Consider the following 15,884-nt stretch of genomic DNA (forward strand, 5'->3'; position numbering starts at 1 on the left):
ACAGCATTTATTTAAATTTTATTTATATACTATATTATATATATATATATATATATATATATATATATATATATATATATATATATATATATATATATATATATATATATAAATTATTATTATATTTTATTATATTATATATATATATATATTATATAAATAACATGAAAATAAATGCTATAAAAGTAATATATATATATATATATATATTATATATAAATAAAATAAAAATAAATTCTATAAAAAAAATTATATATATATATAATAATAAAAAAAATTGTATATATATATATATATATATATATATATATATATATATATATATATATATATATATATATATATATATATATATAAAATTCACGTTGTATACATTTTTTTTTCTTTTTTAGGGCTGCAACTAACGATTTTTTCGTAATCGAATAGTTGCCCGATTATTTTTTCGAACAATTGGATAATAACGTTAAAAAAAGTGTGGTGTACAATCTATTTAATATGTAATTAAAAAGCAAAAAACAAAAAAAAAAAAATATTTATTATTAACCACACCAGAACGGAACTTCCGCTTTAAGGGACGGTGACCCCCTAACATGCCACGTTGGCATGTCATTTTTTTGGGGGGGGTGCAGAACCCCTCTTTTTAGAGGGTTCCAGCTCCCACTTCCTCCAGGGGCTCTGCGGCTTCGGAAGGATAACCTCTCCCCCCCTCCCTCTCGGCAATCATCTGGGACATGTCGCAGGTCCCAGATAATTGCCCGGCCAGTCACAGCAGGCCACGCGGCTTGCGCAGTGCGTGTGTGAAGCCACAGCCGGGTGCCTACGAGAGGAGGGGGAGAACCAATCAATAAGCACCCGGCTTTTTTTTTTTTTTAACCAAAAATATGTAGAAGAATATGTATCGGCTTAAACTGAGGAAAAAAAAATGTTTTTTTATATATATTTTTGGGGGATATTTATACTAGCAAAATGTAAAAAGAAAAAATTTGTTTTTTTCAAAATTGTCGCAGTTTTTTTGTTTATAGCGCAAAAAATTAAAACCACAGAGGTGATCAAATACCACCAAAAGAAATCTCTATTTGGATGTCAATTTTGTTTGGGAGCCACGTCGCCCGACCGCGCAATTGTCAGTTAAAGCGACGCAGTGCCGAATCGCAAAAAGTGCTCTGATCTTTGGACAGCAAAATGGTCCGGGGCTTAAGTGGTTAAAGTGATTTTTTTTTTTTTTTTAAAACAACAAATATGTTATACTTACCTGCTCTGTGTAATGGTTTTTCACAGAGTAGCCCAGATTCTCCTCTTCTGGTGACCCCCACTGACACTACCGACTCCTCCTGCCTTCAGAGTGCCCCAATAGCAAGCTGCAAAGTATAGTATATAGAGTGCCCCCTATAGCAAGGTAAAAAAAAAACTTCTGCTTTTTGAAGCCACTTATTTCCTGCCCAGAACTACATGTCCCATGATGCATTGCTCCTCACACATTCACAAGTTCTCAGGCACTTATTGACATGTATGGATGGTGTACTGAGCTGTATGTGTGCTGCACTGTATTTCCCGATATGTAAACAAATAATGCATTCTGTATGCAGGCCGATTAATCGATTATTAAAATAGTTGACAACTATTTTCATAATCGATTAGTTGTCTCAGCTCTATATTATATGAACATTATAGATTTTCTGAAAGCAGAGACCTTATAGAATAAAAAAAGATAGTTGTTGCAATTGTTTTTTGTTGCATATTTGCGCACCTGTTTATCAAATGCATATTTTGGGGAAGAACCGGAGGAATGGTGCCCCATTGTTGGTGTCAGTGGGAGGAATAGCGACCCGTTGTTGGCGTCAGTGGGAGGAATAGCGACCCGTTGTTGGCGTCAGTGGGAGGAATAGCGACCCGTTGTTGGCGTCAGTGGGAGGAATAGCGACCCGTTGTTGGCGTCAGTGGGAGGAATAGCGACCCGTTGTTGGCGTCAGTGGGAGGAATAGCGACCCGTTGTTGGCGTCAGTGGGAGGAATAGCGACCCGTTGTTGGCGTCAGTGGGAGGAATAGCGACCCGTTGTTGGCGTCAGTGGGAGGAATAGCGACCCGTTGTTGGCGTCAGTGGGAGGAATAGCGACCCGTTGTTGGCGTCAGTGGGAGGAATAGCGACCCGTTGTTGGCGTCAGTGGGAGGAATAGCGACCCGTTGTTGGCGTCAGTGGGAGGAATAGCGACCCGTTGTTGGCGTCAGTGGGAGGAATAGCGACCCGTTGTTGGCGTCAGTGGGAGGAATAGCGACCCGTTGTTGGCGTCAGTGGGAGGAATAGCGACCCGTTGTTGGCGTCAGTGGGAGGAATAGCGACCCGTTGTTGGCGTCAGTGGGAGGAATAGCGACCCGTTGTTGGCGTCAGTGGGAGGAATAGCGACCCGTTGTTGGCGTCAGTGGGAGGAATAGCGACCCGTTGTTGGCGTCAGTGGGAGGAATAGCGACCCGTTGTTGGCGTCAGTGGGAGGAATAGCGACCCGTTGTTGGCGTCAGTGGGAGGAATAGCGACCCGTTGTTGGCGTCAGTGGGAGGAATAGCGACCCCTTGTTGGCGTCAGTGGGAGGAATAGCGACCCGTTGTTGGCGTCAGTGGGAGGAATAGCGACCCGTTGTTGGCGTCAGTGGGAGGAATAGCGACCCGTTGTTGGCGTCAGTGGGAGGAATAGCGACCCGTTGTTGGCGTCAGTGGGAGGAATAGCGACCCGTTGTTGGCGTCAGTGGGAGGAATAGCGACCCGTTGTTGGCGTCAGTGGGAGGAATAGCGACCCGTTGTTGGCGTCAGTGGGAGGAATAGCGACCCGTTGTTGGCGTCAGTGGGAGGAATAGCGACCCGTTGTTGGCGTCAGTGGGAGGAATAGCGACCCGTTGTTGGCGTCAGTGGGAGGAATAGCGACCCGTTGTTGGCGTCAGTGGGAGGAATAGCGACCCGTTGTTGGCGTCAGTGGGAGGAATAGCGACCCGTTGTTGGCGTCAGTGGGAGGAATAGCGACCCGTTGTTGGCGTCAGTGGGAGGAATAGCGACCCGTTGTTGGCGTCAGTGGGAGGAATAGCGACCCGTTGTTGGCGTCAGTGGGAGGAATAGCGACCCGTTGTTGGCGTCAGTGGGAGGAATAGCGACCCGTTGTTGGCGTCAGTGGGAGGAATAGCGACCCGTTGTTGGCGTCAGTGGGAGGAATAGCGACCCGTTGTTGGCGTCAGTGGGAGGAATAGCGACCCGTTGTTGGCGTCAGTGGGAGGAATAGCGACCCGTTGTTGGCGTCAGTGGGAGGAATAGCGACCCGTTGTTGGCGTCAGTGGGAGGAATAGCGACCCGTTGTTGGCGTCAGTGGGGGGAATAGCGACCCGTTGTTGGCGTCAGTGGGAGGAATAGCGACCCGTTGTTGGCGTCAGTGGGAGGAATAGCGACCCGTTGTTGGCGTCAGTGGGAGGAATAGCGACCCGTTGTTGGCGTCAGTGGGAGGAATAGCGACCCGTTGTTGGCGTCAGTGGGAGGAATAGCGACCCGTTGTTGGCGTCAGTGGGAGGAATAGCGACCCGTTGTTGGCGTCAGTGGGAGGAAAAGCGACCCGTTGTTGGCGTCAGTGGGAGGAAAAGCGACCCGTTGTTGGCGTCAGTGGGAGGAAAAGCGTCCCGTTGTTGGTGTCAGTGGGAGGAAAAGCGTCCCATTGTTGGCGTCAGTGGGAGGAAAAGCGTCCCATTGTTGGTGTCAGTGGGAGGAAAAGCGTCCCATTGTTGGTGTCAGTGGGAGGAAAAGCGTCCCATTGTTGGTGTCAGTGGGAGGAAAAGCGTCCCATTGTTGGTGTCAGTGGGAGGAAAAGCGTCCCATTGTTGGTGTCAGTGGGAGGAAAAGCGTCCCATTGTTGGTGTCAGTGGGAGGAAAAGCGTCCCATTGTTGGTATCAGTGGGAGGAAAAGCGTCCCATTGTTGGTGTCAGTGGGAGGAAAAGCGTCCCATTGTTGGTGTCAGTGGGAGGAAAAGCGTCCCATTGTTGGTGTCAGTGGGAGGAAAAGCGTCCCATTGTTGGTGTCAGTGGGAGGAAAAGCGTCCCATTGTTGGTGTCAGTGGGAGGAAAAGCGTCCCATTGTTGGTGTCAGTGGGAGGAAAAGCGTCCCATTGTTGGTGTCAGTGGGAGGAAAAGCGTCCCATTGTTGGTGTCAGTGGGAGGAATAGTGTCCCATTGTTGGTGTCAGTGGGAGGAATAGTGCCCCATTGTTGGTGTCAGTGGGAGGAATAGTGCCCCATTGTTGGTACCAGGGCCCGATAAAGTGCCTTGAAAAAGTATTCATACCGTTTGGAAGTTTCCACATTGTCCTGTTACAACCAAAAATGTAAATGTACAGGCAGTCCCCAAGTTACCAAGAGGTTAGGGACTGCCTGTTTGTTCTTAAGTCGGATTTGTTTGTAATTCGGACGCGCATGCGCAGAACAACATTTTGCTCTGTTTTCCGACATCGTTTTCCGACGTGCCCGCCAGCGCCACCTGCCGTTTGTAAGTAAGAAGCAACGCCAATACTGGAGCCAGTACTTTGGTAAAGACTCGGGGGGCTGATGCCAGACCAAAGGGAAGAGCCACAAACTGGTAATGGGCTTCCCCAACTGCCAAACGCAGAAATTTTTGATGCCGAAGGCATATGGGTATGTGCAGGTACGCATCCTGGATGTCCAAAGATGCCAGGGAGTCCCCTTGATGGAGTGCAGCGACTACTGAGCAAACTGATTCCATTCTGAACCTCTGCACTTTTACAAAGTGATTGAGGGCTTTTAAGTCCAAGATTGGGCTTACCCCTTCCTTCTTGGAAACCACAAACAGATTTGAGTAGAACCCCTGGAAGCGTTCCGATTCCGGAACTGGTACGATCACCCTCCGATTCAGCAAGTCCCTTACAAGTCCCTTACTGCCCCTAGCAGGGCCTCCCAGCGAACCGGGGACGTGGGTATGCTGGAGGGGAAGAATCTGTTTGGCAGCCAAGACAGAAACTCTATCTTGTACCCTGTGGAAATCAGGCCGCAGACCCATTGGTCGGATAACCGGGAGGTCCACCGGGCTGCAAACTCCCGAAGGCGACCCCCCACCCGATACGCAGGTGGGGGCAACCCTTCATGCAGTAGCACTTTTGTTCACAAGCTTGTTAGGCTTGCGGTTTCAGGGGCGCTTTTGAACGTCCTGGTGGGCTGGGAACATTTTGTCGAAGCACCGGGCGGACGAAAAAGCAGATTGTGAGCGGAAAAAGAAGGCCCTTGCCTGCTGCGTGGCTCCTTAGCCTTCCTGGCCTGTGGGAGTAGTGTACTCTTACCACCCGTGGCATTTTTAATAATGTCATCCAACCAAGCTCCAAAGAGCCGGTCGCCAAGGAAGGGAAGATCCGTCAGGGCTTTTTTGGATGCCTGGTCAGCAGACCAGCATTTAAGTCAAATCAGGCGCCTCAGCACCACAGCTGACACTGAAGCCCTGGATAACAGGGGAAAGAGTATCCAGGGACGTGTCACAAACGTACTTGAGGCCTTGCACTAGTTGGTCTGCTAGTTCCACGCAGATAGGGGAGGCGTTTTGCTCTCCCAATTGGCGGTGCAAAAGTTTTGCCCACTCAGTCAGTGTCTGCGACACCAGTGCGGATGCCAGTACTGGTCGCACGGCTGACCCCACAACCGTAAACAAGGAACGAGCCACCACCTCGGCCTTCCTATCCGTGGGATCCTTGAATGCAGGAGTCCCCTCAACCGGGATCATGGTTACTTTATTTAACCTAGATACTGGGGGGTCCACGACCGGAGGAGTCGACCATTTCTTTCCTCAAGGCTTTCCTCAAAAGGGTAAAGCACCGCCATGTTTTTGGGGACCGAAAAGGTCCTTTGCGGCCGACCCCATTCCCTGTAGATGAACTTGTCAAAATAAGTCAAATACGGGAACACCTTAGGTGAACGTGCTGGCTGGCGGGACCCAAAAGGGACTGATACATCAGCAGAGGGATCCGCTAGCTCCTGCATCTTCAGGGTATCACGCACAGCTGTGATAAGTGCTCCAACAAGCGTTTTGACGCGCCAGGACCCGGACGGGGAATCATCCTCACTGTCCGAATGGTCCTGGTCAGCCTCGTCTGAGGTCAGAGCAGGGGTCACCAGCCGCAGCAGGGCCCGAGTCTGCATCAGAGATCTCCCCAGAGGACAGGGGGGTAGGGGCCTTTTACGTGCACCTTTCCTTCCATGCACCGCCTCTATTTTAGCAACAATGGAGTTAAGGACCACCGTCAGGGTGTCCATGGGCACAGCGCTATCCGCAGGTGACCCGGTTGCAATAGCCTGGATTTCGAGGGAAAAAACACCAGTTTCTGAAGCCATGCTGACCCTACCCTATCTGCCACCTGCAAGGGGACTTAGGACAGTGAAGGTCCCACCCTCCTGCTGCCACCGCCTGGGGGGGGGATCCTAGCGCCAGACTCACCACCCTGGGGCGTTCTGTGATGGTCACTAGCCGTGCCTGTAGTCCCCAGGAGGTTACCCAAGTGCAGAGTGAGGAAACTGTGCCAGCAGCAGCTGTAGAAAATAGCGGTGAAACGATCTGCAGAGCTTGCACCAGCGTTCAGGGAATTGTCACCATCCAGCGTCCTGTATACACAGTGGACACAGGAAACAGCATGTGAGAACACATGTAATGCTGTCACAAGAGAACTGCGGTGAAAAGAGCGCTCGGGCTTCAAAAAAATGGCCGCCAATGCAACGAATAGGAAAATCCTATAGAAAATGGCTGCTGAAGCTCACAAAGGGAACCTGCTTTGCCCACAGTCAAAATGGCCTCCGGACAGCGCCATGAGGTGACAGGAAAAAAAATCACAGAACAGTGCTGCCTGCATTCAGCAAGAACACCTCCACAGAGACCTTTTGGGACCCCCCAGACCGGGACCAGGACCAACGCTAGCCGCACAGAGCCCCCTACATGTGAGAGACCCAGCGAACCCCCCACACACACACACACACACCGCCTGCAGCACATACAGCCACCCCCCACCCCGGAGGGGGGGAAGGAGGGGAGATAGGGACGTGGGAGAGAAGAGAAGGAGGTGAGGTGGCCCCCGAATCAACCTCCAAGGGAATGCCCAGCTGCTTACCCCACCGAAGCAGGGAGAGCCGTACTTACCAGTCCTGAAGAGCTGGGAGACATTCCAACACAGACCTACTCCTGCGCAGTTACAGGGTAGCTGTTGGCCTGGTATACTGTGATCCAGACATCAGTAGCCCGGTCATATGTATACCCCGGAGCATTGAAGCTCACTGACCACCTCTGGAACTGAGGTATGTCGTGGCCTGCCGAGCCTTAGCTGCGGCCTGCACACGCTCGATGGCCGGACTGGGGAGACTACAAGGATAACTTAACCAGCCTGTCACCCAGCCGGCAGTTGATAGAAGATCCCAGGATCTTTCATCTTGCGCAAAAACATCAAAGCCTGTATCAAAAAAATGTACCAAAGGGCCTGCAGGGTTCCGAGGTCATTCTACTTCACTAGGCAATATAAAACTGAGTTCTGCCTGGGCAGCAGGGAGGGTTGTTAGCACAGGGTCCGCCCCCCGGGGCAGGACTAAAGTTCTGTGTATTGTGTTACAATTTTTGCCTAGTTCTCCTAATGGCAGGCTAACAAACCCATTTATTTACAGAGAGGAGCTGTGTCGGTCGGTGAATGTAAGAGAAAAATACCCTAAGCTTTGAACATCTCACGGAGCTCTGTTCAATCCATCATCCGAAAATGGAAACCTACCAAGACATGGCCGTCCACCTAAACTGACCGGCCAGGCATGGAGAGAATTCATCAGAGAAGAGCCAAGATGTCCATGGTAACTCTGGAGAAGCTGTAGAGATCCACAGCTCAGGTGGGAGAATCTGTCCACTATTAGTCATGCTCTCCACAAATCTGACCATTATGGACGAGTGACAAGAAGAAAGACATTGTTAAAAGAAAGCCAAAAGAAGAAGTCCAATTTGCAGTGAGAAGCCATGTGGGGGACACAGCAAACGTGTGGAAGAAGGTGCTCTGATCAGATGAGACCAAAATTGAAGTTTTTGGGCTACAAGCAAATCGTTATGTGTGGCGGAAAACTAACATGCACATCACCCTGAACACACCATCCTCACTGTGAAACATGGTGGTGGCAGCATCATGTTGTAGGGATGCTTTTCTTTACCAGAGACAGGGAAGCTGGGTAGAGTTGATGGGAAGATGGATGGAGCTAAATACAGGGCAATCTTAGAAGAAAACCTGTTAGAGTCTGCAAAAGACTTGAGACTGGGGCAGAGGTTCACCTTTCAGCAGGACAATGACCCTAAACATACAGCCAGAGCTACAATGGAATGGTTTAGATAAAAGCATATTCATGTGTTAGAATGGTCCAGTCAAAGTCCAGACCTAAATCCAATTGAGAATCTGTGGCAAGACTTGAAAATTGCTGTTCACAGACGCTCTCCATCCAATCTGGCAGAGCTTGAGATATTTTTCAAAGAAAAAAATTTCACTCTCTAGATGTGCAAAGCTGGTAGAGACATCCCCAAAAAGACTTGCAGCAACGAAAGGTGTTTTTTTGTGAAAGGCGAGTAAAAATATTGACTCGGGGGGCTGAATACAGATGCACGCCACACTGTTCACACATTTATATGTAAAAGATTTTGAAAACCATTTATCGTTTTCCTTCTACTTCACAATTATGTGCCACTTTGTGTTGGTCATAAAGCTGCACGATTAATCGCAAAAAAAAAATTGCAATCTCGATTTAACCCCCCTCACGATCTTAATCCAGCATTTCCACAATTCATACAGTGCAGATCCGTTCTCTGCTCACTCACAGATGTAAAAAAAAAAAAAAAAAAGGTTCTAAATGTTTATCAACATTGCTCAGCCAGTTGCAATAAATTACATTTTTGGATTTAGATACACTTCAATCAGAGGCGTACGTACAATGGTCACAATTGTGACACAACACCATGCTCCAGGGGGCCCTTGTGGCCCCCTTGTACACCTGGATGTGAGGGGCGGCAGCATGTAGAGGAACCGATCCCTACATGCAGTCACTGAATGCCCGCTTCTCCTCCTCTTCCCCTGCAGACATTCAGCGGCTGCAGGAAGGAAATGGAGGGCATCAGTTGCTCTACATGCCACCCTGTCCTGATGCCCCGGGCCCCCTGTGTGCTCCCCTGGCTCCTCCCCCGCAGCGCTGCCGGGTCCGCCCCCCCCCCTTCCACCGTTGCTGTCTCATCCAATGAGGGAGATTCCCCCATACAGTCGAGGCCATCGTGGACATGGCTGGATGGAAGGGGGATTGGGTAAGGATTGGGGGAGGCTGGGGGTACACTGCACACAGAAGGATTTTTACCTTCATGCATAGAATGTATTAAGGTAAAAAGCCTTCAGCCTTTAGAACCACTATAATCCCCTGTAAGGTGAAACATTAGAGGTCTGTTTAGACCCCTGATATCTCACTATAGCCCTCCAATGGGGGTCCTAACATTTAAAATAATTAAATAAAATAGTAAAAAAAAATTAAATAAAATAGTAAAACATTTTTAAATAAAATGGTAAAAAAAATATAAAAAATACTGGCACCAGGGCCCTGAAGGTTCTAGTTACGCCTCTGACTTTAATGCTTCTCACCCACTCTACACATAAGCAATATTCAGGAGGACAGCAGGTGATAGTCCCCCATATCTGCCTAACCCATGTAAGCATGGGCGTCCGCAACGGGGATATAAGTGCCCCCCCCCCCCCCGGAAGAATCAGGGATCGGCAAGATGTCCGCAGAGTCCGCTGCTGACTACTGCTCTCTGACCACCCTGAGACGCTCGTCTCCTGTCCCTCCTGTGTACTGTGTGGAGAGAGATGTAGATCCGGCGCCGCCCACTCAAGTGGAGTGGTAGTAGAGTCCTGTCTGTGTGTGGAGTGATCTGTGCGACTGTCTGGAGGAGGTACTGTCTGTGCTGTGCAGCGGCCGAAAGCACGGTAGAGAGAACTAGAGAACAGGCAGGCAGCCTGAACCGAGGAGGAGGAAGCAAGGAGGACTCGTGGAGTGGAAAAAATATATAATATATTCTTTGCAGGGGGAGAGGCTGGATAGCCTGGAGTGTGGTGCTGCAGGAAAACCTAGGGATTCTATATACAGATACAGGTAAAAAAAAGGTAAGAGTAAGAAAACTAAGTAAAGGGGGATCTATATGGATGACCCTGGCATGGCCTGCTCTAAAGGAGGATCTACATGGAGACCTGCCCTGGTCTGCTCTAAAGAGGGATTCATGGGGGACCTGCCCTGGCCTGCTCTAAAGGGGGATTTATGGAGGACCCTACTCTTAAGGGGATCTATGGGGGCCCCTGGCCTGCTCTAAAGGGGGATCTATGTGAACCCTGGTTTTCTCTAAAGGGGGTCATGTTGACTAAATCTATATATTCTGTTCGGGGAGAGCCTGAGTACCTGATGGTGCAGGAAAAGCTGGTACTACGGGGAATATAGGTGAAAAGGGGGACCTATGGGGACCCTGGCCTGGCCTGCTTTTGCATCAGGTTTTTTAAACCTCGGCTTTATGTGATAATGACTAAGCCCCTCCCCTTCATGACATTGTCGAAAAGTGGTGGCGCATGGGTGACCTTAAAATTATGCCCCCCCCCCCACCATGCATGTAAGTATAAAAGGGCCCCTGAAAATCTGCACCCAGCACAGTCTGTACAAAAGTTATATCCACTTATGCTTTGCTGATTAGAAATCAGAAAGGAGTTATGAAAAATGTTCTCTCTCTATTTTACAAGAGAAGGTCATCCTGAAACCTGGATTTGGCAAAAAAAATAAATAAATAACTTTAAACTGAAGAGGAAAGTTTCTTTCCTCAAAAGTGGAAATCTCCTTACCACAGTATTCACACTCCAGTTCCCCATAAACCTTCCTGATCTTCTGAAGTAGATCCATATTCAGCTGTCTCTTGTGTAGTCCATTCAAGATGGCCATAAACGCTCCAGCGCCTCCTGAAATACCAGATGCCGGATTCTGACCAGGAATCTGTTGGTGGGTCTCGTTACCGACGCTCTCCCCTGTGCTTTCTCCACAGACATTTTGATCAAACGGAACATCTTTCGCCAAACTATCCAATTCTCCATCTCTCAAATGAGAGCCTTCAACTGTGACATGACTGACTGCTCCCAAAACATTCTCTCCTCTCTGTACATCTCCGAGATTAGCATACAGATGATTATTCTCTTTCTCTGTCAAACAGTGTAAAAGTTCATTGCTTGACACTCCTTTAGAGATGCTGGAAGAGTCTGCAAGCTTTTCTATAGTGCAATCTGTGAAATGATTTGCTTGCTCGCTTCCAGAGAAATGCAGCTCAGTTGTTTTTTCTGAAGGCAAATCATCATTGTGAGGTTTCAAGTTCTGAGGCTGATCCAAAACAGTTTCCCGCAAAGGCATTTGTGGATCTAGAGCGGAAGGTGCGTTGAGGTCCTCCTGGGCATTCGTGTCCATGTCCCCCAAGGCCTCCTGCTGGATGTCGCTCCCAGGTTCTAGAAGACAAAAACTCTGAGCGACGGAATCGTGAAGCAACGTTTCTTCCGCTACGTCGGGGTGGACTTCTTTGATGTGAGCTTTTAGCCTGACTGTGCTCACAAATTTTTTAAAACAGTTCGAGCAGACGTAGACGAAGGGGTGCCTGCGGATGTGCAGCTCAAGGGATTGGTACTTGGTGGCGCCGTGGTTGCAGAGCTCGCAAGCGAAGGGTCTCTCATCACCGTGGACCAACATGTGGCGGTCGCGTTCCAGTTCGTTTTTGAATTTGCGTTCACAAATGTGGCAGTCATAGAGGAGCTGCCGTTTTCCTTCTCTGGTGAGCAACCTCAGCTCATCGAAGGTCTCTTTTACCTTTTTGTCCAGCAGATTGTGCGTCTCTTTGACGTGTTTGATGAGATTCTTGACATCGGAGTACTTCTTCTTGCAAAAGCGGCAGTGCTGTTTGATCTTCTTGTGAACTCGCTCGACATGGACCTTCAGGTGACCCTTGCTAAGGCAGCTGAATGAACAGTGGTCACAGCTGAACTTTTCCCCTGTGTGCTTCCTCATGTGGACGCTGAGGTTGGCCTTGATGGCGCTGGCGTAGTTGCAGAGCGGGCACTTGTAAGGCTTTTCGTTGGTGTGGATTCGTAGGTGGGCTTGCAGAGAGTGCTTGAACTTGAAGACTTTATTGCAGTATTCACAGGTGAAAATTTTAAGTTGGGTTGAGGCCAATCTGAAAAATGAGAAATATTTAGTTACGTTGAAATGTAAACTCTACTGGATCTTGAAGGCAAGACCCAACTTTGAAATGTTTCATAACCATATAAAACTTTTAGGACTCGTTTACACTTGCTTCAAAGTGGGGCATCGGACACGCTTTTTATTTAAAACACTCTGAATACCAATCAAAGCCCCGTCACTAAATAAAATGGTTACCTTACAGTCCTGTTTTTACACATTGTGTTTGCTTTGCTTCAAAAAATTCTACCCCGTGTCTCTTTCTTGGTGCTTCAAATTGTCCCCAAAGCCTCCCTAGAAGTCTATGACAAAGCTCACAGCATCTGAAGCTTTTGAGGGTCAGAGTTAGCTTTGGAGGTACTGAAGAAAAGATGATCCGCACTCCAGTGATTGTTCTTAAAAAAAAATTTTATTTATTAATCTTTTGTATTTGCATTTGGTCACTGTGGCTTGTTAATAAATACAACATTTTTTAAGAGCAATCACCGTCATCTTTTCTTCATTTCTCTACTCAGCCAACGACTGTGGATCGAGCACCCGGGAGCTCTGCTTTCTATGTGATGTATGGGTAGTAGCACTGACTTTTTTGTTTATATTCTAGCTTTGAAGGTACTACAGGTATGAGATGTCTCAGGATCCAGTGGGAAACCAACAAATTAATCAGAAAGATATCATCAGTAGTCCCTTCTGGTTCATTCTGGGAGTACCTGATGTCATATCTGGTGTACAGCATGGAGCAGCAGGAAGGTGAGCGGGGTGAGGTCTGGAGCAGAGCAACTAGCAGACGGCAGACGTGGCATGCAAAATGGGAATGTTATAGCAGAAAATGAGCGGGGACTGAGCGGCAGAGGATCAGCAGAACTGAGGGACCACAGCCAGATGTCACACATGGCGAGCAGCGTGGGAGCAATACAGCAGAAGGTGAGCGGGGACCAGAGAAAACGGAGGATCAGCAAACCAGGGGGATCAGCAGAATGGGGGGGGGGGTTATTACTGAGTGGGGGATCAGCAGAGCTGGGGTTACTCCCCTGAAGAGGGCATCTGCTGAATGAGGGTACTAATAAGCTGGGGATTTACTGAACAGGGGTACTAATGATTTGTAGATCTGCTGAACAGGGGTACTAAGGAGCTGGGGCTCTGCTGAGCCCCTTTAAAACAAAAAAAAATCAACATACAGAGCATTTGCAAAGCTTCAAAAAAGCATCAAAGCTTCACAGAAGCATCAAAAACACATAAAAAAAAGCATGTTGAAGCGGTAGGCGCTTTAATGTGTGTTAAAGTCAAAGCAATTGTAAATGAGCCCTAAGAGTCTGGTTACTCAGTGGATGAGGCAAGGCTCAAGGAGGATAAGGAGGGTTGGGGAATACAGACCTTTCTGATATGATGGTGTGTGATAGACAACATTATATATGCCATGTCAGAAATATCCAAATTTGCAACAAATCCCCACAATGCAATGCAACAACTTTATATAGACCCTATTGCCAAACCATTCATTCCTACAACAACGTTCTCATAAGAATATGTGTGCATTTACTGTATTTTAGGAATGTTATTTACCTAAAAGAAAAATAAAAAAATATAACAGGGGAATAAAGTATATCTTTACATGGTAGGTAGCACATCCTCAAAGCTGGCAATTATAAATAAATCCCCTTCCAATGTAGCTAATAAGGCTTTCACGGTACCACATAGTCAATTTAAGTATAAAATATATCCAAAGTAAAAGTGCACATGCGCGAGAGCTCTGAGATGGCCGCTTGAGCCCAGAGCTCTGCACCTCACCATTCCAAAGCTCCCACAGCTCACCTTCCGACCCCGCTCGAGCGCCATCCTACCGGCATCTGTGCCCCCCACATACCGGAGAACACCCCGAATGCTTAATCCCGGGGCCGGACAAAACCTAGTCCCGGAATCCTCCGCCGCCATCCACCCTGGGTGCACCAAGATTGCCACCGGACCTCTCTAAGCCTGGAAAAAACACAGCTCCCTTCCTGACCCTGATTAAGAGACACCCGCAAGGTATCAGTGCTCCCCACACTCCGGAGATCACCCCCGCATGCCCAAACCCGGAGCCAGATGGAGTCTGGACACGGAATTTGCCGCATCCACACATTCCGGGTGTACCAAGATGGCCGCAGCTCACGGCCCCATGTCTTCCTCACAGAAGGCACACCAGAACACAGGCAAGTGCCAACCCCTGCTCTGCTACACTTCACCCCTGGGATCCACACCTCAGGATTGCAGGCTCAGACTCCCTCTCTGGCCTCCACAGAGTCCCTGCTCAGCCATGCATTTGGGGACCAGGCTCTCTCCCCAGCAGTGGCACCCGCCATAGCTCACTCTCTCTCTCTCATGGCCCTCTACCCCACAATACTCAGTTTTCTGTTGAAGATCTCTATCTCAAATTCTCCACTCTTCTAGAAAAGGATCTGGCTGCCACCGCGGCTACAATCACAGGAGAAATTAAAGCAGACCTCCAGAATATCGGATCCAGGATGGACTCCATAAAAGGCAAGCTGGATCAGACTACAGTGGTCTCTCACCAGAACTCTGACCTTATCCAAACCCTGCAACCACAACTGGACACTGCATTGTCATGTATAGACAAATTGGAAAACAGGTCCAGAAGGCTAAATTTTCAGATTAGAGGTCTGCCGGAAACAATTCTCTAAATGTCACAGTAGCCACGCAGGATTTAATGAAGTCGCTGATCCCGAATATCCCACTGTCTGGCCTGGAGCTAGACAGAGTACATAGGGCCTTGAGTCCCCCCAGAAAGGACGGCTCACCCAGGGACACCATTGCTAAAATCGCATTACTATGCCATCAAAGAAGCTGTCCTGAAACAAGCCCGTGCTCTGCCCCAGGTCACCTGCCAAGGTCTCCCCGTCCAAATCTTTGCAGACCTCTTCCCTACCACCATTCATCGAAGAAGAACCCTGAAGCCGCTCTTGTCCACCATGACCCAGAAGGACATCAAGTACAGATAGGCCTTCCCATTTGCAGTGAAATTCTCACACAAGGGTCAGAACCACTCCTTTTCCAACTTCATTATGAGAGAAAAGCTCCTGCTCAACTTGAAAATAATCTCTCAGGAGAGGGACATGGAAGCATCCTCATCCTCATCTGGATCCAACAAACGTCCTCCTCGCCGAATCCCCTCTGGAACTAGACCAAGTCTAGAAGATCTTCTCACAATGGTCCTCCATGATCGCAAGATCACAGTGCTACCTGTGTCCCACCTAATCACTAGTCTCTGCATTTGACTCTCCTCATCATTGTGTAGACTGGTTTTCTCCCATCACATGGGAGTGGGTATTTCAGGTGTTCTCTCTTCACTCAAGGGAAAGTTTGGTTCTCTATGTCACCTATTTAGTTTCCCTTTTTTTACCCTTCCCCCCCTTTTTTTTTCTTTTTATTTCTCCGGATGTGGTTCCCCCACAACTCCTGCATCCACTGGGGTAGTCAGAAAATAGTTTGTTCAGGAAACTCAATACAGTTTGGGAACCACCCTAGCGAAGATTGGTGACCCTGTAGTCCCGCCTCCCACCCTTATCCCTTGGGGGTGGGGTTTCAAGTCGAAAAGACTTTGGGATACGGAAAACCCCTTTTTTG

General features: G+C 48.3%; 1 protein-coding gene across 1 annotated transcript in view; it reads right to left on the reverse strand.

Moving 5' to 3' along the window:
* The window catches only part of ZFAT (zinc finger and AT-hook domain containing), a 399,551-nt gene that overhangs the window by 278,136 nt on the left and 105,531 nt on the right, over nucleotides 1-15,884 (reverse strand). The window contains 1 exon segment of the mRNA XM_077493855.1: nucleotides 10,895-12,261. Within this exon segment, the coding sequence (XP_077349981.1) occupies nucleotides 10,895-12,261 (1,367 nt within the window).

The sequence above is a fragment of the Lithobates pipiens genome, unplaced genomic scaffold (genome assembly GCF_037356315.1).
Source record: "Lithobates pipiens isolate NorthernLeopardFrog02 unplaced genomic scaffold, aLitPip1_a1.2 Scaffold_19, whole genome shotgun sequence".
NCBI lineage: Eukaryota > Metazoa > Chordata > Amphibia > Anura > Ranidae > Lithobates > Lithobates pipiens.